Below are 26,189 nucleotides of genomic sequence, written 5' to 3' on the forward strand. Positions count from 1 at the left end.
CATTTACGAACTTAACCTGCCTACTGGAAAAATAAACATGTGTGCAAAATTTTAGCCACCTATCTCAATTCATTCGAAAGATAGCGTGATTACAACAGACAGACAGACAGACGGACAGACAGACAGACAGACAGACGGACGGACAGACAGACAGACGGACATCGCTAAATCGACTTAGAATTTTACGCTGATCAAGAATATATATACTTTGTTGGGTCTGATATGAGTATTTCGAGGAGTTACAAACGGAATGACAAAGTTAATATACCCTCCATAGTATGGTGGAGGGTATAAAAGAGATTTGCCAGTAGTCGGCAGGGGGTGCCGATTACTAGAAAAATATAATTTTTGACCCATTTCACCAAAACTTGAGAAAATTATTAAAAAATTATCCAAAAACTACACAAATAAAAAAATATTTTTGTGTCGGCAGTTGTTTCTTTGTGCTTTTTGATCAACTTTTCTAAATTGAGTAAGTTTCTTAAATCAGCTATTTGACGTTTTAGATAGCGGTGGCATATTTGAAGAAAGGATAGACATCAATTCACAAATTCTAAATATAAGAAAGGTACTTTTTTCTTTTTTATTTAATATCATTTTTATTTTAATTGAAAATCCATACGTTACTGAAGGTAACCATACTATTCTTGATTTTCTACCTATATTTTGTTTAGAATGATAATTAAATAAAACACTATTTAAAAACGAAATTAATTAATTGAACTGTGAATTAGTAATATAGCATTGTTTTATACTATTAGAAATAAAAAAAATACAAAATAATATTTTTTTTTACTGAAATACTATATGCCGACTACTGGCAAATAGACATACCGAGGATTGGAAAATGGTGCCGACTACTGGCAAAAAAACTACTATTTTAGTAAAATTTCAAATTTTGCCAATTTAATAAAAACTAATTTAATTTTTGTTTATTATTTCGAAAAGTAAACAAAATTTGGAATCTGAACCACTTTATTTTTCTGCAATTAAAAGATTTCACTCAGAATGTTGAAAGATTGAAACATTGAAAATTCTAAAAGTGCCGACTACTGGTACACTTTCCCAATTTATATATTTTGATAGATTTCCTAAAAAAAGTAGAAAAAATGTATTCGATCTAAAAATAATCAAGTTCCTATTGTCCCCTTCCTTAAAAATAAGTAAAATGTTATTTAAGGCCCTGCCATTTTAAATTCAATAAACAAAATGTCCAATAAAATTTCAATCCATTTATTTTCTTTTTTTTAACATTAAAATAGATTAAAATTCGAGAAAAATACAATTAATTATTTTACACTTATGCAGTTGTCGGCTCTTAGAGAATTTTGTTCGCCAATGAACCACATAACATTACTTGCAATTTTTTTTATTAAAAAAATGGAATTTTCTTACAAAACTAAATTGTATGTGTTCATTTGGGTGTGTTCGGGTGTTGTTTCGACTTTATCGTTTGTTCCACTTACAGGTTGTTCTGAAAACTATTTAAATTTCATAAAACTTTGTTTGTTTCTTTATTTCGGTAGTAGCTTAAAAAACCAAATATCTAATATAGAATTACATTTGCTTTGTACAAAGTCCGTTACCATTTATGCGGAAGTAAGACTTCCAATTCGTTGGAAAATACTTTTGCTTTCACTTAGGGGCTAACACAACTACTACACATGAAGGTATGAATGTGTGTGTGTATGTATGTATGCATGTATTTCTGTATAAATATATCTATAGTTTCAAATGCAAATATCAATTCTGGTGTAAGAGTTTCGAGTTCACTTTTGCCTTGCCATGAATGGAAACTGGAGTAGAACAAGGTATTGAGTATCCAATTAATTCGAATATTACGGCGTTTTTTGTTCCAACTTGCAAACCTTATTGCAAAGTTTCCTGTTTAGCCAGACCACACCATTAATTTCCCTCATCATCATTTCGGGGCCGGCGATTGCTCTACAATCGTGGACTATCTATCACTGTTTGAACGGTACAACTGTTTACCCGGATACTTGAATTACCAGCCAAGCATAAATTTCCATTTTGTGGCGGTGAACGCTTGCGTCGAAATCTTTTGCCACCACCACTGCCGCCACCTCCGCCCCGACCTCGGCCAATAATGCCACACCATTGCATACCCTTGAATGTGTCGAGAAAAGCTCGTCGAAAATTGGCATTCATGAAACAGTAGGTGATCGGATTACAGCAACTCGATGAGTAGGCGAGCAACTGTAATGCACTTATCGATTTGTAATCGATGTATTCGTATATGGCCGAACCGATGTACATGGCCACCGTGTTGATGACATACAGCGGCGTCCAGCAGATGAAGAATTCCAACACCAATACAGATAACATTTTGACGACACGTTTTTTACTTTCGAGATTTTTGGCCATGTTGTTTCTGCAAAAAAAGAAAAAAGGAGAACAGAAGGTTGGTGAGTACTATTGTTCAAGGAGAGAAGGGATTTGAGCTTTAAGTTAAATGGTATTTAAAGGGATTTTTAAACCCTTTACCATACATATTTTGGAGGGTATATTAAGTTTGTCATTCCGTTTGTAACTCTTCAAAGTAAGAATTTTAGACCCCCAAAGTATATGTATTGTCGATCAGCATAATGTCCGTCCATCTGTTCGTCTGTGGAAATCACTCTAGCTTCGGAACGAAATGATGTAGGTTGATAAATTTTCGTCGAGATGAATTTTAGGTCCGTAGTTCTGTTGGTATTGAAAATGTGACATATATGCCCATATTTTTATATAGCCCCTATATAACTATACCGGCGAATTGTAGGTGTTTTGCTTGTTTTTGCCACAATTTAAAACTGAATTTGCTATAAATTGGGAGTATGTATTCCCTATGTGTAGGAAACATCTTTGCCAAGAACTGTCCATATAGATCCAAGGTTAGGTATGAATCCCACATTCATGTTTAGGCATGGACTCTATATCGGGAGTATTCAGTATTTTGTTGATTTGTGTCACATTTTTCACCGGAACGGCATCAAATTTGGTATTTGAAGTTTGTAATGGATACTACCTTCACTGACAGAAAATTGTGTATATATAGGTCCATGTTTTTGTATTACCCCTTTATAACGGTACCTCCTATTAGTCGGTATTTTGTTGATTTTAGCTACACTTTTCACCGAATTTATTTTCAAATTTTTTATTTAAAGTTCGCTAATGATTTGTTTTGACGGAAAATTTCCTATGTCTTTGTATAGGCCCCATATAACGGTACCTTCCGATTTTTGGTATTTTGAAGGTTTCTGCCACAATTTTTAACAAAAAATAGGTAAAACTTTGCAATTGAGGTTCTTGGTAGGTACGTTCTCTCCCTGCGAGAGATATTCAATTCAGGTTTGGTATGGCTCCCATATAACTGTACCTCTTGATTTTCGGTATTTTAAGCGTTTCTGCCACAATTTCCAGCCAAATTAGATAAAACTTGGCATTTAGGGTTCTTGATATATCTGTTCTTTTCTTGCAAAAAAAAAAATCGATTCAGGTCCACTAATGCCTATAGCCCACATATAATCAAGAACCTTCCGATTTTCGGTATTTTGAAGGTTTCTGCAACAATTTCTTACCAAATTAGATGAAATTTAATAATTGAGGTTCTTGGTAGGTACGTTCTCTCCCTGCGAGAAATATTGAATTCAGGTTCACAATTTTTGGTATGGCTCCCATATAACTGTGCCTCCCGATTTTCGGTATTTTAAGCGTTTCTGCCACAATTTCCAACCAAATTAGATGAAACTTCGAAATTGGGGTTCTCGGCAAGTCTGTTCTTTCCTTGCTAAAAATTTTCGCTAACGGTCAACTAATTGTTATAGCCCCCATATAACAGTGCCTCCCAATTTTAGGTATTTTGACGATTTATGTCACAATTTTTAACCAAATTAGATAAAACTTGGCAATTTGGGCTCTTAGTAGGTATATTCTCACCTTGCAAAAAATATTCACTACAGGTCCACAAGTTGACCATGTAACGCTACCTCCCGATTTTCGATATTTTTAAAGTTTCTCCCACAATTTCTAACCAAATTAGATGAAACTTGACATTTGGGACTCTTGGTAGCTTTATTATCTCCTTTCGAAAAATGTTCGATTCAAGCCCATTAGTTGGTATAGTACCCCCCCCCATATAATTACACCTCCCGATTTTCGGTTTTTTGAAAGTTTCTGCCACAATTTTCAAACAAACTTGACAATTGGGGTTCTCGGTAGGTATGTTAACTCCTTGCGAAAAATATACGCTACAGGTCCACTAATTGGTATAGCCCCATATAACAGTACCTCCCGATTTTTTGTATTTTGAAGGTTTTTGCCACAATTTCCAACCAACTTAACTGAAACTTGACATTTGGAGTTCTTGAAAGGTTTGTTGTCTCCTTGCGAAAAATGTTCGACTCAGGTCGAATAATTAGTATAGGCCCCGTATATAGTATCTCCCGATTTTCGGTATTTTAAAAATTTCTGCCACAGTTTTCAAGCAAATTAGCTAAAGCTTGATATTCGTAGTTCTCGAAAGGACTGTTCTCTCACAAAAAAAAAAAAAAAAAAAAAAAAATTAATAAATATTCATTACAGGTCCCCTATTTGCTATAGCCCCATATAACGAACTCCCGATTTTCGAAATTTTGTCACAATTTCCAATCAAATTAAATGATAATATGGGTTTCACATTTTGGGTTATTTTTGTACCTCAGCTATATGGCTATCATTTAATACGTTCATAACATACGAGATGGACATAACGGTTTTAGACCCTAGGTCTCTTTGGAACCAAACCGCTTTACGATGTTTGGTATCGATCTAGGGTATCCGTCCGTCTGTCTGTCTGGCTGGTGCACACGATAACTCTCGAAGGGTTTATCTGATTCGGTCCAAACATATTATCAAAATTAGTTCGAGTTCGGAGATGGGTTATATCAGTCCACTCATTCTGGTAGCTCCCCCCACAAAAAGCACTACCTCCGGTACCTACCACACGACGGGTCAAAAATTTGAATAACCACGAAACTTGGAAAACCCGAAATAATCATCCGATTCCTCCCAAACTTGGCACACCATAATATTTCTATTAACACAAGATCTGCTGGGAAGATGGAATATATCGGCCCTCTCCTTCTGGTACCTCTCCCACAAAGGGTCAAAATTTTGAATAGCCATGGAGCACGTAAAACGCGAAATGAGCATCAGATTTCATTCAAACTCCGCACATCTCAATACTTCTATTAATCCAAGATCTGTGCTGAAGATGGGATATATCGGTCCACTCCTTTTGGCACAGACCCCCCCCCCACAACGGGTCAAAATTTTGAATAGCCATGAAGCTCATAAAACGCGAAATAAGTATTGAATTCCTTTTAAACTACGCACATCTGAGTATTTCTATCTACACAAGATCTACTGTAAAGATGGGATATATCGATCCACTCCTTCTGGTACCTCCCTTCACAACGGGTACAATTTTTTTTAATAAATGTCACTCTTATAATATGTGAAATAAGATTCCGGTTGTCTTCAAAGTTTACACATCCCAATATTTCTATCAACCCACGATATCTTGTAAAAATAGCAGATATCGGTCGACTCCTTCTGATACTTCCCCCCAGAATGGGTCAAAATTTTGAACAGCCATGAAGCTCGTATAACGGGAAATGAGATTCCGATTCATTTCAAACTCGTAATTTCTCAATATTTCCATTAACAAAAGATCTCTTGGGATGATGGTATATATAGGTGCACTCCTTCTGGTACCTCTACCACTAAGGTTAAAATTTTTTAATATTCACGACTCTCGTAAAACACGAAATAAGCATCCAAATCTATTCAAGCTCGGCAAATTTTTGGCTCAGTCATACTTATATTACCCCCCTTCACAGATTGGCTTAGGCAAAAGATTCAATTCTTGTACCATAGTATCTACTTATTACCTTGGCTAAACCTAATTTCGATTTACTATGTAGAAGTGTTTTCGTCACAGCACATTCCCCGCTATGATGGCTTACAATTTAATAGCGTAAACTAAATTATTCGTATTATTCCCTTTTATATACTCCACTAACTACATACACACAACATCTCTTCACGACAAATTCCCAACATTGTAAAACAATGTAGCATCCAAGCCCTCTTTATCCAAGTTGCCATCATTAAACGTTTGAGACTATTCAAGTCATTTCCACAACTCCTTAAAGTATGCTTTAAAAACAATTCTGCTCACTATTCGTATTTATATGAGCAATTTCATGCTCAGCTACCTACCTTCTTAATACTGAATCGGAAGATCGTAAATTACGTTTACTGCTGCTGAAAAACTTTTTAACACCGCCACCAGCTGCCCCCACCAAAATCTCACCCCCTTTGCTGCTGCTGCCATACAGATCCGAATGGCTTACTTGTTGAACGTAATTATTTCGCATGCCATTGTAGGGATGATGCTGATAATGATGGTAGTGTTGCTGATGCATTTGATAGCGATACGAGGAGTACGTGGCCGATGATGAAGCCACTAACGAAGATGCGGAGGTTGAGGGCAAATTGGCCACGTTGCTGGGGGCTGAGCTGGTGCCACAGCAACCCAAGGGTCCAATGGTATTGTTAGCGGCCGCTCCAAGGCCAGAGCCGACACCAACACCACTGCCGACACCACCGCCACCACTACAACTACTGCTGCTGCAACATTCCGATGTACAATGACTTGAGGTTGCATTTATTGAATCATTGTCCGGAGGCACTGCCCGCAGCGTGGCAAAGCGCATGCAATAGAGATGGCGTCGACCATTGTTGGTGCTGCTCGCTGACGAGTTTGTGGGCCGTTTGCCACAACAAAAGCGTGAAAAGTTATCTGCAATAAAAAGAAGAAGGAAAAGAGTAAGAAGAAGATCGAATAAAATTAACATTGCTCCTCTGCGCTGCAATGGTAATTTAAATGGAAATTTTGTTGAATTTGTTTTCATTCGAATTGGCAGTGCTTAAGCTAAAATGTGGTTTATCAAAGATTCATGGGCTATTTAGAGGCAAATTTATAACCCGAAATGGGTTTCTAATGAATGCAAATGATGAAGGATGAAATCGAAGACAGTTGGACAGTTAATATTGAAATTCTGCGATAAATGCGTTGTTATGATTTTTTTTGGATTTTTGATTTCATGAAATATTGAATATTGATGACCTACCCTTTGCAAAGAAAATTGATTTGAGGGAATATCCACATTATTGGCAATGGAAGGATAATAGGAAAATATTTTGAAGGCCTAGATTATCAAAAAAAAAAAAAAAAAAAAAACAAGAGAAATTAAGTTTTAATCAAAAGTCAAAAGTCGGGCGGGGCTACATGTAATAAACGTTTATATTGAGAATTTCTGTGATTTGGATCGTACCAATATTAGCTTTAGAGCAGTTATATTTTGGAATCATAGGGAAATCGTATATGGGATGTATATTCAACTGTGATTCGTACCAAATAACTTTGCCATAGAGTTCATAATATGACTTCGAGAATATCTAAATCTGAAGCGATCACGATAAAATTCGGCAGAGATATTTCAGAGATGTTCTGGAGTGCATATAACAAACAAATCGGATGAAACATATAATTGAGAGTTATAGCTATGTCTGAATCGATTTCCATCAAATTTGAATAACATGCTGTTTGGACGAGTGTTACACATATAGAGCACAATAAAATAGAAATCGGTCGAAAATATATATAAGGGGCTATATCTAAATTTGGACCCTTTTTCGCCAATTTCGATAGGGTCCATCCTTAGCCCAAATGAGATGTAGGAAAAGTAATTTCAATCAGACAATAAATGCGACCTGTTTGTAAAAAAAAAACAGGTAAACAGTTGTATGCTCGGTTGGGCCGAACTTTGAATACCCTCCACCATTTGGAACGAATTTGGCAAATTTCAAAAAAATAAAATGCATTCAAAATCCTTTTAAAATCTTAAAAATACTGAATATAGCCTTTATATTAGATTCTATACGACGACGTTGATCTGCATAGACAACCTTTGTCATAAGCCATTACAATAATAAAATGAGAATCTGGAAAAAAATCGGTGAATAATGTCGCTAAAATCATCAAAATACCGAATATCGGGAGGTACCGTTATATGGGGCTATACGATGACTCGGACCTGTACAGACAGTTTTCTGTCTAAGGCTGTAATATCCATTACGAACAACAAATACAAAATTTTAAACAATTCTGGTGAATAGTGTTGCTAAAATCATCTAAATACTGAATATCATAGGCAAATTTCGAATGTAGCTTAAATCACCAAAATGCCGAAAAAGGGAGATACCATTATTAGGGTGGCTATACCAAAGCATAGACCTACATGGCCCAGTTTGAATACCAAAAGTCCTGCAGACATAATACACAGGAAATTGAGGACTTTTTTTATTAACCTACTTCATTTCGTTCAGAAGCTAATTTCCACAGACCGGCAGACGGACGCACATAGCTAAATCGACATAGAAATTTATGCTGATCAATAACAAACAGGGTGAGATGAAAAATTGCAACCAACTACAGACTACTGTCATTTCTAAGCCACTCGTCCGACAGCTGTTATAATTATTCCATTGATAGCTCATTATATTGTTTACAAGCGTACAAAAGCATTTCGATGAGAATTTTCCTGAAAAAAAGTGATTTGTAATGGAATTCAAGCGTGATAGTGTGATTTCTTTATATTTTGCTGGATAACCACAAGTGGCTATCGTTAGAGCACTCCAGTACTTAAATGTGAATAAATATTTTGTGGCTCGTATCATCGCTCTATCGCTCGTTACTGGTAGCCTAGCCCGATGTCAAGGAAATAGACGAAAGAAAACAGCAACATTAGCAGAAACGGTTTGAAGGGTAAAGAAGCCACTTGATTGAAACCCGCGTCGCAGTGGCCGAAAAATGGCTCGTGAGCTAAACATATCGCAATATTCCATTCGGCAAATATTGAAAAATGAGCTCGGGGTAAAGCCATTGAAATTCCAAATGGAGGAAGAACTTACACCGCAACAGAAATGAAGTAGACTCGCTTGGCCGAAACTGGTGAACTGCCGAATTTGGTTTTCTCCTCTCCGATGAGAAAACATTCGTTGTCAAGAAGTTTGTAAACAAACAAAATGATCGTGTTTACTTGCCACAGAGGTCAGCTGAAAATGTGCACCTTCGGTTGGCCACCAGAACTCAAGCGCCAGCCATGGTGATTGTGTAGGCTGATGGTCGCTCGCCGCTCGTATTAATCGACCATTCATTTCCAGCGCACAATGGCCACCAAAATCTTCGGATACCAATCCGGTGGACTATTGTGTCTGGAGTATTTTGGTAAGCAAGTTTGGCACTATAAAATACCAAAGTGTCGATCGCCTCAAGCAAGCGCTTCGCCGGGAATAGGCCAAAATACAGCAGAGCAACATTCGGACAGCGTGTGGCGGTTCCATTGACACTTTGAAGGCCATTATTCGTGCCGAAGGTGACCAATGCGAACAAATCTAAACTTATTCTAAAATTTGATGCTATTTCCGAAATTTTTGGCTTTCATTAAATAAAATTAAAAAATAGAAACAAATTATGGCGTTTGATTATATTGCAGTTTTTTATATCACCCTGTATTTGCATAGTAAACTTGAAATCGGATTAAGGATATATGTAAAAATCTTAACCGACTTCAATAAAATTTGGCAAAGGTATTTTCGAGCTCAATAAGATATCTGGTATCAAATATCATTGTTGTGGAGTGCGTACTACAAATGTGAGGGACTTAAAGTCCAAATCGGATGAAATATATATGGGAGCCATATTTATATCCGAACCGTTTTTAACAGTTTTGTGGTCCTTGCTTCAACGCTAATTAAATATATATATGGAAACTATATCAAAAACTGAACCGATCTCGATAAATTTTCGCAAAGATATTTCTGAGCTGTATTTGATATATTTCTCACAATATCATTCTTAAGGAGTGCATACTACGGATGTGGAGGAAAATTTTAACAAATCGGATAAAGAATATAATTGGAAAATGTAGCTATATCTGAACCGATTTCCACCAAATTTGACACACTTGTTTCTAGGCCTAATTTGGTTTTATAAGGCAAATTCTATATGTATGGGAACTTTATTTAAATTTAGACCGGTTATCTTCAATTTCAATAGGGTTCGTCTTTGAGCCAAACAGATATTGTTTGGAAAATTTCATTTCAATCGGACAATAAATGCGACGTGCATTTTTTTTTCACAAGAATACATGGACGGACGAACTGACATACAAAAATCGACTCAGAAAATGATTCTACGAAGATCCTCAAAATTAACTATGGTCTATCTTGCTTCCTTTTCCATTTTACAAACAAAAGCACAAATATAAAAAGTAATTCATTTTTCTTTGTATTATTATTTTCAACGTATAGGTCATACAGAATCCTCCCCTCTCCACCACCAAACTCTGATAAGGGGCTCACCTTTTAAAACTTATTTGATCAACGTGACGTCAGTGATGTCGTGCAAAGAAAAATATTATATATTTTGTCGAATGGCGCCCTTCGGCTTGCAATGAACACGAAATGAGAAGAATAATTTTCCAATGAAACTACACAACGTTTTAAAACAGTTATCTTTGTTTGTCGCCGAACAATAACTTCATAATTTGTAGTTGATTTATTTCAATGAATGCTGCAAATTCCAAATACACTCACTATACATCTCACACTTCCCGATTGCATGCCAGCGGCTAAAGTGTGACAGTAAATTACTTTATGAATACACACCGCGACGGCAATTACAATTACAATTTAGATTATATTGGCCAATTCAAAACAGATGTCACTCTTTGATGATTTTTTTAATATGCCTTGCATTACAACAATAATTTGCTGCGGCCAGAGGAAAATTATTGATAGACAGTTAGACAGACGGGCTTGCCAGGCCAGGCCAGGCCAGACTATCTGCCTAGTTATCAGCGTGCAGTTTTGTTTTGTATGCACTTCGCCGTCTGATGACGGGAGATAACATGAACGCTGTCGTGAGAAACGCAGTAATCTGTTATTATTTCTTTATTAAATTATAGACTTACAAAGTGGGCATTTTATCAGTTGTTACCGGGCAGTGCGAATGTAAAGATCTTGTCGGAATTTAAAATAAAAACAAAAAATACAAACAATAAGTTGTTCGAAAAATTCCTATAAAAATGTTGATGCTATTAATTGCAAGTGTTTTCCTTTCGATTTTTGTCTACTTTGCCTGGAAAGGCTCATATTGGCAGCGACATGGTGTCCGAGGACCTCGTGGCTGGCCTTTGGTTGGCAATATGTGGTCCTTTATTACGGGACGACAACATTATGGCGATGTCTATCAGCAAATTTACAAGTGAGACCGGCACCGATAACCCACCCCTAAAGAGTTGGACACTTACGAAGTAATTAATTCCATTTTATTTTTCTCGTCTTCAGCGCTTATCCGGAATTACCTTACATTGGCATCTATCGCCTGTTCGGTGAACCGGCAATTTTATTACGCAGTTCGGAGATGATAAAAGAGGTGATGATACGTAATTTTCAACATTTCCAAGATAATGTCTTGTGGGTTAATCCCGAACGTGATCCAGTTGTGACCTGCAACCCGTTCATAGCCAAGGGGGAAAAATGGCGTACAATGCGTAATGAGCTGGTACCCATCTTTACACCGAACAAGGTAGGTAGCCAAAGGGAGGGTTGGAATTTGTTCATTAAAATGACATGCACAATTAATTGGATCGTTTCGTTCGATGTTCGTGACAGGTGAAATCGTCATTTCCACATATTGAAAATGTTTGCCGGAAATTGATGGCGCATGTTAATGAAAATATGAAAACTAATTGCTTCGAGGCAAAGGATGTGAGTATTGCAATTACAATATATGAATATGGTATTATTTTGGGAATTTTTGGCATGCAAAGGGGTAGAAAAAGAAAAAAAAAAAGAAAAAGACGAAAATGGCAGTTTATTGCAATGGGGCGACCAGTAGTTATTATAATTATGCAACTTATTATTAGGGTCATCCTGGGAATTTTAGACTTCACGGGGTACGAAATACAATGAAAATTTCAATATTGTATTTGGGCTAGAATTTTCCAATTGTATTACATGAGAATCAACCATTGTATAGAGATAATACGATAAGATAAACAAGTTAAAAAGCAGTAAGCTCGGCGGGACTGAACTTTGAATACCCTCCACCATTTGGAAACAAATTTTGAAATTTTCAAAAAATAAAATCCTTAAAAAATTCTGTTAAAATTTTAAAAATACCGAACATAGCCGTTATATTGGGGTCTATACGACGTGGACCTACATAGGCATTTTTTGTCACAAGCCATTACCATATTTAAATTCGAAACTTGAAATAAACGATGAAGCTAAAATCATCAAAATATGGTATATAAGGAGGTACCGTTATATTGGAGCTGTGCGAAGACCTGGACCAGCATAGACAATTTTCTGTCACAGGCTGTAGCATCCAATACGAACTTCAAATACGACAACTCACATAATTTCGGTGGGTTTTGTACCTAAAATCATCAAAATACCGAATGTAGGGAGGGAGGTCTTAGGGTGTAGTATCCATTTCTAACTTCAAATATCAAATTTTAAACAATTTCGTTGAATGTTGTCGCTAAAATTATCAAAATACCGAATAAAGGGAGATATCGTTATATGGGGGCTATACGAAGACGTGGACCTGCACATACAATTTTCTGTCTTAGGATGTAGTATCCATTTCGAACTTTAAATACCAAATTTGAAACAATTTCGGTGAATAATGTCGCTAAAATCATCAAAATACCGAATAAAGGGAGATATCGTTATATGGGGGCTATACGAAGACGTGGACTTGCACAGACAATTTTCTATCTTAGACTGTAGTATTCATTACGAACTTCAAATACCAAATTTGAAACAATTCCGGTGAATGATGTCGCTAAAATCATCAAAATACCGAATATCGGGAGGTACCGTTATATGGGGGCTATATGATAACTTAGACCTACATGGCCCATTTACGAACTTAACCTGCCTAATGGCAAAATATACATGTGTGCAACATTTCTCTCAATTTGTTCGAAAGATAGCGTGATTACAACAGACATACAGACGGACGGACAGACACACAGACAGACAGACGGACATCGCTAAATCGACTTAGAATTTTAAGCTGATCAAGAATATATATACTTTGTTGGGTCTGACATGAGTATTTCGAGGGGTTAAAAACGGAATGACAAAGTAAATATACCCTCCATAGGATGGTGGAGGGTATAACAAAATTGTTGCTTAAGGGGCATTTAAAGTACGAAAAAGTACAAAATGGCACAATGTCGGTAAGTGTTAATATGGTCGGTATTTTTATACCCATAGCCATAATTTGATACGGCCAAAAAGGTGTCTCATCGAAATAAAGGTTTTAGAAACTAGGTATCTTGGACCAAGTACATTTCGGGCATTTGGAGTCGATCAAGGGGTGTCCGTCCGTCCATCTATCTTGCTGGTTCACACGATAACTCTCAAAGGGAATATCCAATTCGAACCAAAATTGGTAAATCGTGATATTATGTTGTCAAATTTGGAGATGAACAACATCGGCCCACTTCTTCTGGTACCTCTCCCACAAAAGCTCAAAATTTTCACGGTAAATAATTGACCTCATATAAAGGTAAAGGATCATTCGATTTTACGGAAAACTTTGCAAATCCCAATATTTTTTTGTCAGTGATTCAATTTTTTTATTGTCTTCAAATTTTAACATCTCAATATTTCTACTAAAATAAAAGCTGAAAAGTGAATATTAGATACATCGGCCTATACCTTCTGATACCTCCACCACAAAGAGTCACATTTTTGAATAAGCTAAACTTGCATAAAATTCGAAATAAACATCCGATTCATTCAAAACTTCAGACGTCCCAATATTTTTACTAACGAAAGATCTGGTATGAAAATAATATATATCGATTCACCCCTCCTCGTACCTCTCCCAATATATTAAAATATATGGATAGTGTCTGAGGGTGTACAGGGTGAGATGAAAAAATTGCAACCAACTTCAGACTGCTGTCATTTCTAAGCCACTCGCCCGACAGCTGTTTAAATTATTCCAGTGACAGCTCATTATATTGTTTAAAAGCGAACAAAAGCATTTTGGTGAGAATTTTCCAGAAAAAAATTATTCGTGATGGAATTCAAGCGTGATAGTGTGATTTCTTTATATTTGGCTGGAGAACCACATGTGGCTATCGTTAGAGCACTCCAGCATTTAAATGTGAATAAATCTTTTGTGTCTCGTACCATCGCTCGTTACTGTGATACTTGTAGCGTAGTCCAACATCAAAGAAAGTGGAGGGAAGAAAACAGCAACACAAGCAGAAATGGTTCGAAAAGTTAAGAAGCGACTTGATCGAAACCAGCGTCGAAGTGGCCGAAAAATGGCTCGTGAGCTGAACATATCGCAATATTCCATTCGGCAAATATTGAAAAATAAGCTCGGGGTAAAGCCATTGAAATTCCAAAAAGTGCAAGAACTTACACCGCAACGGAAAAAATTGACTCAAAAGAGCTAAAGAGTTGCTTCGCTTGGCCGAAAGTGGTGAACTGCCGAATTTGTTTTTCTCCGATGAGAAAACATTCGTTGTTCAGCAGTTTGTAAACAAACAAAATGATCTGCTCGTGTTTACTTGCCTAGCTGAAAATGTGAATCTTCGGTTGGCCACCAGAACTCAAGCGCCGGCCATTGTGATGGTTTGGGCCGCCATAACAGTCGATGGTTGCTCTCATCTCATATTAGTTGACCGTGGCATCAGAATAAATGCCTTATATTATCGCGAAAATATTCTGGAGGGTGTATTAAAGCCTTGGGCATGCAAACATTTTGGCCGTAGACCTTGGACATTCCAACAGGAGTCACCACCATCAAACTCAGCACGCGCCACCCAAGAGTGGTGATAAAATGAGGTTCCTCGCTTCATTTCCAGCGCACAATGACCACCAAAATCTCCAAATACCAACCCATTGGACTATTGTGTCTGGAGTACTTTGGAAAGCACGGTTGACACTCAAAATACCAAAGTATCGATCACCTCAAGCAAGCGCTTCGCCGGGAATGGGCCAAAATACCACAGAACAACATTCGGGCAGCCTGTGACTTTGACCGTCATACTGAAATATGACATCTATGTACATTTAAGATTTCCTTAAATTCTCCGCCATATGAGGGAGTTTTCAAGAGGGAGGTGGTCAGTATAGTGCATTGTTCTGCATAGTAATGAGTTTGGGGACGTTTAATGAAAGAGAAAATTTTGACCTGTACGGATTGTACCCATTATATTATGACTAGTCAAAATGTTGGCTATTTATAGAAAAGGTAAGGCAGAGGAAATGAGCCTATATTTCCTTGCTTGGTAAAAAAAAAACGATTTGGAACAATAAAGGTTTTCGAAAAGTTTTTTGAGATTCATTTTCGACCGGTCCATTTTCACATTAATTTTGCTTATCAGTGACTGAGTGTTATGCAAGTATTGGGGATTTTTATAACCTCCAGCATAATTTGGAGGGCATGTTAACTTTGCCATTCCGTTTGTATATCATCAAAGTTAGCATTTCAGATATATATTCATGATCAGCAAAGTATATATATTCGTAATCAGCATAAAATTCACGCTATCTTCCGTGTTTCGGGTCTGAACTTAGGTCGAGTTTGAAGATGGACAAAGAGGCTACATTTTTCAACGAATTTGAGGGTTGTTACAGGGTCCTAACCCCCTTTGAAAAAAAAAAACAGTTAATATAGGTCCACATTGTGGTATATCTCCCATACATTACGGAACCACCCTGTATTCGGTATTCTGATGGTTTCCCCAATTTTCTTCACCGGAATTGTCTGAAATTTTGTATTTGAAATTTTGAAGGATATTAAAATTTCGGCTCGGCCGGACTTTTTACTTTTTAGTATCTCTTGTAGCCATTTATTTCAAAAATTTCCAAAAAATAAAGTAATCTCAATATAGATTTTTTGAATACTTATATTGATCTCGCACTAACATTTTATATTTCAATTAAATTTATAGTTATTTTCAAAATATACACTGGACGTTATTGCTTCCTCAGCCTATGGATTGGATGGTCAAACATTTACGAATACAAATTCGGATTTTACAACCTTGGTGGAACATATTTTCATGCCGAATCCCTACAGTCTATTGGATTCTGTCGTTTTGCTGTTTTCCCCCACATTGGGTAATCTTATAAAGTACACGTAAGTAATTGGAAGAGAAAATGGTATTGGAAATACCGTGAAAGATAATTAAGGGGGACCCATTTCATTTTAAAAACACCCAACACCCCTGCGTAAGATTGTGTTAATAATGTCTTCCAAGTGAAACATTCCTGGTGTGAACATTGATAATCCTTATCTTCTGAATATCAGTAATCCTCATCGCCAGCAGTACAGTGAAATACCCACAGAGGAGAAGAGGACAATGATAATTGTCAACATTTCGCCTCTGACAAATGTCCTTGTAATTATTTCCACATTTCCTGGGAAAAAGTGCACATTTATTGTCTTACTTCTTTAAATCTGGGTGGTATTTATTATCTTCCCCACTCTTCATCCTTCACCTACCATTATGCTTAACATATTTATTGTTTTCTTATTATTTCCCTTCATTGCAGTTATTTCCCGAAAAATGTTGCCAACTGGTTACACAGTATAATTATGAATATTTTAAGTTTACGCCTTGACAAAGAAGAAAAAGAAGAAACCAAATGCCTCGAGAAAATCGAACACAGCGATTTTATTCAATGGTTAATTGAAAACAAACGAAAACAAAATGAACCGGTCGATAAGGCAACGATAGTGGGTCATTGTAGTACATTTTTACTTGAAGGTTTCGAAACTTCATCGTCCTTAATGGCATTCGCTTTGTATCAGGTAAGTAAAGGAGAGGGTAAAAAAAAGAAAGGGGAGGCGAATAGTAAAAATGTTTTTGCAGATGTGATGGGTTTGCCATGGAAGTAAGATTTCCAGTTTCTTGCGATATTTTGGTGTGATAAAAGGTATATTGGGTAAATTGTAAGACTATAGAGAGTTAAAATGATACTGGATAACACAACAAATAATTGCAGAAATAAATTCATGAAAGTTGAACTTAAAAACGGAAGACACGTATATCGGCGTTTTGAAAGTTTACATCACAAATTAACCAGAATATAGGGGACCAGTTCTCCACTTTTCTAAATTTGTTGATATTTTCGGAATAGGATTCATTGAAATCCGCGATGTCGTCTGTTTGTCTGTGTGTCTGTCTGTTGTAATCACGCTATCATTCGGACGAATTGAGATAGAAGGATTAAATTTTGCAGACATATATATTTTGCCAGTAGGCAGGTTAAGTTCGTAAATGGGCCATGCAAGTCCACGTTTTCATACAGCTCCCATATAACGGTACCTCCGGATATTCAGTATTTTGATGATTTTAACAACATTATTCACCGGAATTATTTCAAATTCGGTATTTGAAGTTCATATTCCAGTCTAAGACAGAAAATTGTCTGTGCAGGTCCACGTCTTCGTATAGTCTCCACATAATAGTACCTCCCGATATTCGCTATTTTGATGATAGTGCGACATTATTTACCGGAATTGCTTCAAATTTGGTATTTGAAGTTCGTATTGGATACTACAGCCCATGACAGAAAGTTGTCTATACATGCGTATGTCGTATTTGAAGTTCGTAATGGATGCTACAGTCTGTAACAGAAAAGTTTCTATGCAAATCCAGGTTGTGGTATAGCTCTGATATATCGGTACCTCCCTAAGTATGGTATTTTGATGATTTTAGCTACATTATTCACCGTTTATTTCAAGTTTCGAATTTGAATATGGTAATGTCTTATGACAAACAAAGCCTATTCATGTTCACGTCGTAGAGACTCCAATATATTTCAACAGAACTTTTAACGGATTTTATTTTTTCGAAAATTTTTAAATTCGTTCCAAATGGTGGAGGGTATTCAAAGCTCGGCCCGGCCGACCTTACTGCTTTTTAACTTGTTGATATATAGTACTTTGACAATATTATTGATAAGATTACGAGGATTATTTTGGTCAAAAATTTTATCCCTCAAATAAAGCACAAGTGGCCTTTTGGTAGCTTTTAAAAAATTAGGTTTAGAGGTCCTTTAAACGGGATCATAGGCAATAATATTATACAAAATTTATTTTTCACTAGCAAGTACCCGCTATTAATACTTAATACGCATATCCAAAACAATCTATATCTCTCCATCCTAGACACCAACATTAATCCACAATTAGCAACATTTAATATTTTTAGTACACATTTGAAAAAACACCTCCATATCTCAATTCCTGATACTAATAGAGACCTCAATATCAAATTTTGCAAATCCTCGCCCTATCCCTTCACCCAATAACAAATTTAGTACCATTTAGTATTTTTCGTAAAATTATAGTACACATTTCCAAAACCACCTCCATATCTTTACAGCAGACACTAAGGGTGACATCTACAGGGTGAGATAAAAAGAACTGCAACAAAGTCAAACGCCATAATTTTTACATATTTCTTTTTAATATTATTGAATGAAAGCAAAAAAGGTCGGAAATAGCATTAAATTTTAGAATAGTTATTTGATTTTTAGATATTTAATTCGACCTTTATTATATATTGTTAGATTTATTTAAATTGGTCACCTTTGTTACGAATTATGGCCTTCAAACGGGCAATGAAACCGTCACAAGCTGCCCGAATGTTGGTCTGCGGCTTTTTGATCCATTCCCGACGAAGAGCTTGTTTGAGGTGATCGACACTTTGGTATTTTTTAGTGCCAACCTTGCATTCCAAAATACTCCAGACACAATAGTCCAACGAATTGGTATCCGGAGATTTTTGTGGCCATTGTTCGCTGGAAATGAAGCGAGGAACCTCATTTTGTAACCATTCTTTTTGGAATGTCAAAGGTTTGCGGCCAAAATGTTTGCGTGCCCAAGGCTTTAATACACCCTCCAGAATATTTTCGCGATAATATTCGGTATTCATTCTGATGGCACGATTAATACTAGCGGAGAGCGACGATCGGCTATTATTGCGCCCCATTGCTGCCTGAACTCGGTTTATTAAAAAAAAATGAACCAAACTCGATAACATTTGGCAGAGATTTTTCACCAAAATTTTAAGCGTCTGCTTTTAGACTGAATGCATTTCAGTCCATTTGGACTGATATTAGCCATTTGGCGCAAAAAAACCTGAAATCGGAAAAGGTTATATATTGGAGAAAATTCCGGTCCGTTTGGGCTGATATTTGCCATTTGATGCACAATAAACCTGATATCGGATAAAGATGGATATGAAAGCTATATCCTAGTCTGAACCGATCTCGATAAAATTTGACAGAGGTATTTTCGAGCAGTATCTGATGTTCGGTACCAAATATCATTCTTGTGGAGTGCATGTTACGCATGTGAGGGACTTAAAACCAAAAATCGGATGAAACAAATATATGGGAGCTATAGTTATATCAGAACCGATTTTCACAAAATTTGATGTTTTTGCTTCTAGACTGAATTCTCTCGGATGTGCCAAAATTTAGGTCATCTGGACTGATATTGGCCATTTGGTGCACAATTAACCTGGAATTGGTTGAAGATATATATGTAAGCTATATCTAAATTTGAACCGATTTTTACCAATTTTTGGTCCTTGGGCCAAACAAATATTGTTTGGAAAATTTCATCTCAATCGTATAATAAATGTGACCTGCTTTTTGTTCACAAAAATACATGGACTGACGGACGGGCAGACGGACTGTCATTTATAAATCAACTCAGAAAGTGATTCTATACAGATCTCGCCTCCTCGATATCTCCATCCGACTCAGAAAGTGATTCTATGAAGATCTTCAAAAGTAACTGTTGGTCTATCTCGCTTCCTTCTCCATGTCACAAACAAATGCCCAAAGACATATTGCCCTTACCACTGTGTGGTGCAGGGTATAAAAAATAATTTTGTCGCACAGTGTCATGTATCAAGTTTGGACCGAATCTCATACTTCCATCGATATTGCTTCGCGCCTACCAGTTGGCTATAAAAAAAAGACGGACCGCTAGACATAGCCAGATTGACTTCTAATGTCCTAAAAACGATTTTCCTTCAAAGATGATTTGGATCTAACAACTTTATTGCGATAAGGCATATTTTGGCCTTATCAATTGATATATAACCCCTGTAGCCATAAACCTAAGGATACAACTATTGTTCATGACATATTGTTCTTTCTATAAAAAATCTCTTGGCACGGATTTTTATAATTTTGGTAGCAGTATAGGTGGCAGTGCATGATATCCTCCGTTGACTACGACCTTCCATTGTTAACACAAATATTTATGACATTTTTAAAATAAATGAATCAAAACTTAAGTCACATGCTATTAACAGCTCAACGGAAATCCTGCAATTTAAACTTTGTCTAACAAACTGACAAATTGTCCATAAAAATATTCGGAAAATAACATAAAACACTTTTAATACCTCATTATTTGGCAACGAATTATGGCCCTAAGAATATAAAATCCCAAAAATCAGTGCAAACAAGTTTTCAAAAAGAACCATTCTCATACGAAATTGTATGGATTATTTACAAATCCCATCATATTGTCACGCCATCACCCTTTCTCTTATTTATGGTCATAACTTTCCATTAATGTTTCGATTTTGTGTTTTTTTTTCGTTTTTATTTTTCTCTTTTCTTTTTTTTTTTTGGGTTCGCTTTTGCCTCCTCCATTACGCTGCACAACAATTTTTAGTATGCCATAAATCCTTTGGAACAGCAAAAAGTTTTAAACGAAATCGATGAAGTTTTAAAACGCTACGATGGCAAACTATGTTATGAGGCCTTGCAGGAAATGTCCTACTTGGAAGCTACGATGTACGGTGGGTGACATTTATTTTTTTTTTTCTTCGAGCTCACATAAAACCTCTCACTCATACACACACATACACATATAACCAATTTAATTTGATTTAAGTTTCGGAAAGTTATGGAAACTTACCCTGTTAATGGCACTTTTTTATGTGACATTCCTTTCGGTTTTTTTTGGTCTTTTCAGAAACACTTCGCCTACACGCCCCAATGATGGCTTTACTAAAACATTGTACGAAATCCTTTGAATTACCGGCCCAACATCGAGGAGGTCAATCTTTTTGGGTACCAGAGGGTATGGTCTGCATAGTTCCGGTAAAAGCTGTCCACTAGTAAGTCCTATATATTTTTTAACTTATGTTATGTTTTAGTGGATTGTATTCTATATATGTGTGTGTGGTAAACTTTGTTTGTGTGTGTCTGTGCGTTAATAGAAATGGAAAATTTTTGTTGAGAAAAAAAAATGGATGGGAAAAATATGAAAATCCGAAAAGCATGACAAAGTTCGCACAATTGCTCGCATACATGTGTACATGAACATTTTCACCGTACTTAGCAACTAATTTAGGAAAGATAGAGTGTTATTGGTATTGGTGAGGGGAGGAGAAGGGAGAGAGGAAATGGGTAACGGACAGAGCCTGGCTTCCTAGTGAGCACAAAAAATTCCATAATTTTTACATTTAGCCACTTTATGGAAAGTACACCAGCTATGCTAATGTCTTTAAGCATGGAGTGAGGGAAAGAGAGGGAGTGTGAGAGCTTATATCAAATATGAAACAAAAAAAATTGTTTGTTTTTTCTCCATATTGTCCTTTACACCACCGCCTTTCCGCAGGGTGTTTATGATAAAATAAACAATTCGAACTTTTTTCGCTTTCATTTCGGTATTTATAAGTCAAATTTGTGGTTAAATACAAACCGGCACAGATTCTAATGGTGGCAAAAAAATTGTTTCAAAGTGTAATTATTTTAGGAAAGTGTGGGTAAGTCATTTGGGAAACACTAAGTGTGGCCTTCCGAAATCCAAATATAACTTTATGCTATTTAATGCGGCGGTTTAGACGATAGATTTAAGGAAAAACAAGTAAGCAAAGGCTATAGTAGTGCGGGGCCGACCATGTGATATCCTACAACACTACAATATATTATAAGTCCCCTTATGTCCAAATCGGTTAAGAAAGATTTCGTGATTGAAATTATAGAGTCATATAGCCCTTCCCAGATGTTACCCTTAGCTTGTTGTCGTTGGGACTTTTGCCAATATTTATGTACTCCGTCGTGTTGTTAGGTATGCAAGACAATTTCACACGAAAGTTATGATCCATTTTTGAGCTAAATATAATCTAAATTGGCCAATATTTACGCACTTCGTCGTGCAGTAAAATCCAATGGTCATCCAAAATTCTAGAATTTCTTCCCTGTCCTAAACTTTCTTCTCAGGCAAAATTCCGCGTCGATTGGTTTCAATTGTGCGATCAGGAAAATTTTTCTCTTTTTGGTTTATTTGAACCGCTAAATATTTTGCGATTATCTTCAAAAGCAAGAGGCACCTCTGTATCTCCAAGTTTACACTCATCTATATTATTTGCTTGTCTACGATATTTGGCTATATTCTTCAACGAAATCAGCATAAAAAAGACAGAAGTTCGCCTTTTGTTTATTTTTGGATTTTGGATTTTTTTTTTTTTTTGGATTTCGAATGCAAGTTGTTTTCAGCGTTTCGGTAGAATGGACATTTTGTTATACTTTCACACAAAAGTAGTGATCTATTCAACCCGCTACTCTAACTCTAACTTCATGCGAAATTTCGTGTCCTTTGGTTTCTATTTGTGACCTTTGTAACGGCTGCAAAATTAGGAACATTTTTAAATGTTGGTCCATTTCAACCCCTAAATATATTGTGGACATCTTTAAAAATAATAGGCCTAGCCCTTTTGAGCCTAATCTTGATTGTATCGGACGATAATTGCAACCTGTATATAAAAACCCTAACCTGTGCTGTAAGGTGAAAAATATTACAAAATATACACTTCAGTATTATAAGTGAAATTGAAAAAATCGCATGCGATAAAAAATATGAAAAAAAAAAAAAAATGTCACAAAATACTACAAAATCTATTTTTACATCATTATATGCATATTTTTATGCGATTTATTTAAATTTTATTCTTTAATGTCAAGGGGGCATTCTGAATTGACAAAATTTGTCAAAATCGGTCCAGCCATTCGTGAGATATTGTAGCTAACACCCCATTCCTTTGTATATATACATAGTATAAATTTGGCTATATATATCTGATATATTTACTATCGGCATCAATGTTACGGTCAGAATTGACCTGTTCGTCTCTTTGTGACTTCGCCGGGATTAAAAATATTAGCGATTTAATGGGAAATTTGACTTTTATTTAACACAAATGTTATTGTCTATTTTACCCACTAAATATTACCCTGGCTCTAGCCCCACCTCCATTCTAAATTTCGTGAAGATCGGGCCATAATTGCGACCTGTAGAGTGATTACAAATTATAATAAAAAATATGTATCTTTTCATACCCTACAATACTATGTGTTTGGGGTATTATAAGTTTGATTGTGGCAAAAATTATGTAAGACCGCGAAATATTGGTCCAAGACATAGGCAATTACATATGGATCTTCCCATCTCGTCAAACTGAGTCGATCTAGGTATGTATGCCGGTCAGTCTGTTTGAAATTGTTCTAGAGGTCACAACTGTAGACCAATCTACTCGGGATCTTGAATGGGGCTGGAGTTTAGGTCTGGGCAGAAGCCTAACAAGTTTGATGCTCATCGAATAATATTAAGCGGATGAAATAGACCATAACTTTTATATAAACTAATTAAAAAGTATCAGTCTGTTTTGCTGACAGATTTATACCCTCAGCCAATGTTCGATTGATTACATATATGTTGACTTCTGTTATGGTTTTTCATATTCTTGACCTTCTATGGAGTAGGTTCCGAAGGAATGTACCAAAATAGTCCATTTGGTATTGGACCTAATTAAATATGATATAAATATTGCGACGTGTCAGGTTTGGACTATATCGACTGCTTCCTTCACTTTATGTGAGATATGTGGTAATTTTTAAAATATGTTTATATCTGCGTGAGGCACTGGATATAGTCGACCGAAGAATTCCATTTGCATACTTCATCTAATAAAAATAAAAGTATTGGTATAGGCAAAGTACAAGAAAATCGGACATTTATATCCAATTGTATGCGAAATCATAAATTTCAAATTCATATCAGATTTCTGGTAGAGATAAAATATTTAGATAAAATATTTAAATAATTTAGATATATAATGACACAATCTTGAATCCTATGTGGGGGAGGTACCAGAAGAAATGGTTGTGTTTACGGAAATATTGAGATGCACCCAGTTTGAATGGAATCGGATGTTAATTTCGCGTTTTATAGGCATAATGGATGTTTAATGTGTTGACCTTTTGTGGGGGAAGTACCAGAAAGATTGGACCGATATATCCCATCTTCACACCAGATCTTGGGTCAATAAAAATATTGTGATGTGTGTAATTTAAAGAGAATCGGATGCTTATTTCGGTTTTTGTGATCGTTTCGTTTATTCAAAACTTTAACACTTTGTGGGAGGGATACCAGAAGGAAAGGGCCTATCTCTACAATTTTTATAAGAGAGAGAGAGAGAGAGAGAGAGAGAGAGATGTACCAAGTTTGTCAGAGGTTAATATCGCGTTTTATGAGCTTCATGGATATTAAAAATTTTGACCAGAAGAAGTGGACAGATATATCACATCTGCAAACTAGATCTTGTGTTAGTAGAAATAATGGGATGTGTGAAATAAGAAGAGTACCGGATGATTATTTAGGATCTTATAATCGTTTTGGTTATCTAAAATTTTGAGCTGGTGCCGATATATTCCATCTTCGGACCAGATCTTGGATTAAAAAAAATATTGTGGTGTGTGCAATTTTAAGACAATCGGACTTTTACATTACATTTTATATGAGTTATAACTATTCGAAATGTTTATCCTTTGTGGGGGAGGTACCTGATGGAGTGGACCGTTGTTGTTAATTTTTATGAGAGTTATAATTATTCAAAATTTTGATCCTTTGTGGGGGAGGTAACGATCTTCCAGTGATAGGAATATTGGGATGTACCGCTTTTGAAAGGAATCATGATATACAAAATTCTGACCCGTTGTGGAGAGGTACCAGCAGGAGAAAACCGATATATTCCACCTTCACGCAGGATCTTGTGTTAATAAAAATATTGGCATGTATGAAATTTGAAGACCATTGGACTCGTATTTTACACTTTATAAGAGGTATAATTATTCAAAATGTTGATCCTTTGTGGGGGAGAGACTTTATGGAGTGGGCCGATATTGTCCATTTTAACACCTCTCATTGACAAAAATATTAGCATTTACAACGTTAGCTCAAAATCTTAAGGTACCATTTCTTTCCATGAGGAATATAATTTTCTTTGAAAATATCGGGTCGATGTTACCCATCTCCGAACTACATTAAAGTTTGTCAATAATACTATGATATTCGAGAGTTAACATGAACACCAACCAGTCGGACATACGGACGGACAACCCTAGATCGACTCCAAATTATCTGAAACGAATTTGTGGCAAAGAGAACTAAGTTTTAAAACCGTGATTTCGATCGGGCAAGTTTTGGCCGTAGCAAATGATATTTGTATACAAAGTTTACCACCTCTGATTGGTATACAATGGATTTATATGTGTAACAAGCATGGACCAGGGACTTCGTCAGCGAAAATTCCTCTTTTGATTTAAGATTTGATACTATTATGTATTTTTCGTACAAATATAGAACGCATTTCTAAAGCACCGCTAAATCTCAAACACAGATTCCATCAGTAATCTAAATATCAAATTTCAGAATTGTATATCTACCCCTTCACCCAGTACTAAACTTAGTACTATTTGGTACTTTTCGAACAGTTGAAGTAACATATCCAAACCACCACCAAATCTCAAATACAGATAGCATCAGTAATCTAAATATCAAATTTCAAGCCCAATCTGTTCACACAATATCACATTAAGAAAATTCACCCCAAAACTAAACTGTTCTATATTTAGTACAATTTTATACATTTTGCACACTTAGTACACTTTTCCAAATCTACCTTCATATATCAATTTTACCTTTCAACCTTGAT

At 36.0% G+C, this 26,189-nt stretch overlaps 2 protein-coding genes across 2 annotated transcripts in view; one reads left to right on the forward strand and one right to left on the reverse strand.

Annotated features, from left to right (window-relative positions):
* Window positions 1-1,307: 1,307 nt before the first annotated feature.
* The window catches only part of LOC101901086 (uncharacterized), a gene marked incomplete at its 5' end in the record, with an annotated part of 109,298 nt that continues 84,416 nt past the window's right edge, over window positions 1,308-26,189 (reverse strand). Inside the window, 2 exons of the mRNA XM_059121702.1 lie at window positions 1,308-2,392; window positions 6,265-6,847. Of these exons, the coding sequence (XP_058977685.1) occupies window positions 1,945-2,392; window positions 6,265-6,847 (1,031 nt within the window). The remainder of the gene's footprint in view (window positions 2,393-6,264; window positions 6,848-26,189) is intronic.
* Window positions 11,113-26,189, forward strand: part of LOC101900906 (probable cytochrome P450 308a1) — a 29,848-nt gene continuing 14,771 nt past the window's right edge. Inside the window, exons 1-7 of the mRNA XM_005183376.4 lie at window positions 11,113-11,377; window positions 11,461-11,701; window positions 11,788-11,883; window positions 16,107-16,294; window positions 16,711-16,969; window positions 20,864-20,990; window positions 21,167-21,311. Coding sequence (XP_005183433.2) covers window positions 11,199-11,377; window positions 11,461-11,701; window positions 11,788-11,883; window positions 16,107-16,294; window positions 16,711-16,969; window positions 20,864-20,990; window positions 21,167-21,311 — 1,235 coding nt within the window. The 5' untranslated portion in view covers window positions 11,113-11,198. The remainder of the gene's footprint in view (window positions 11,378-11,460; window positions 11,702-11,787; window positions 11,884-16,106; window positions 16,295-16,710; window positions 16,970-20,863; window positions 20,991-21,166; window positions 21,312-26,189) is intronic.

This window comes from Musca domestica, unplaced genomic scaffold, assembly GCF_030504385.1.
Source record: "Musca domestica strain aabys unplaced genomic scaffold, Musca_domestica.polishedcontigs.V.1.1 2, whole genome shotgun sequence".
Classification (NCBI taxonomy): domain Eukaryota; kingdom Metazoa; phylum Arthropoda; class Insecta; order Diptera; family Muscidae; genus Musca; species Musca domestica.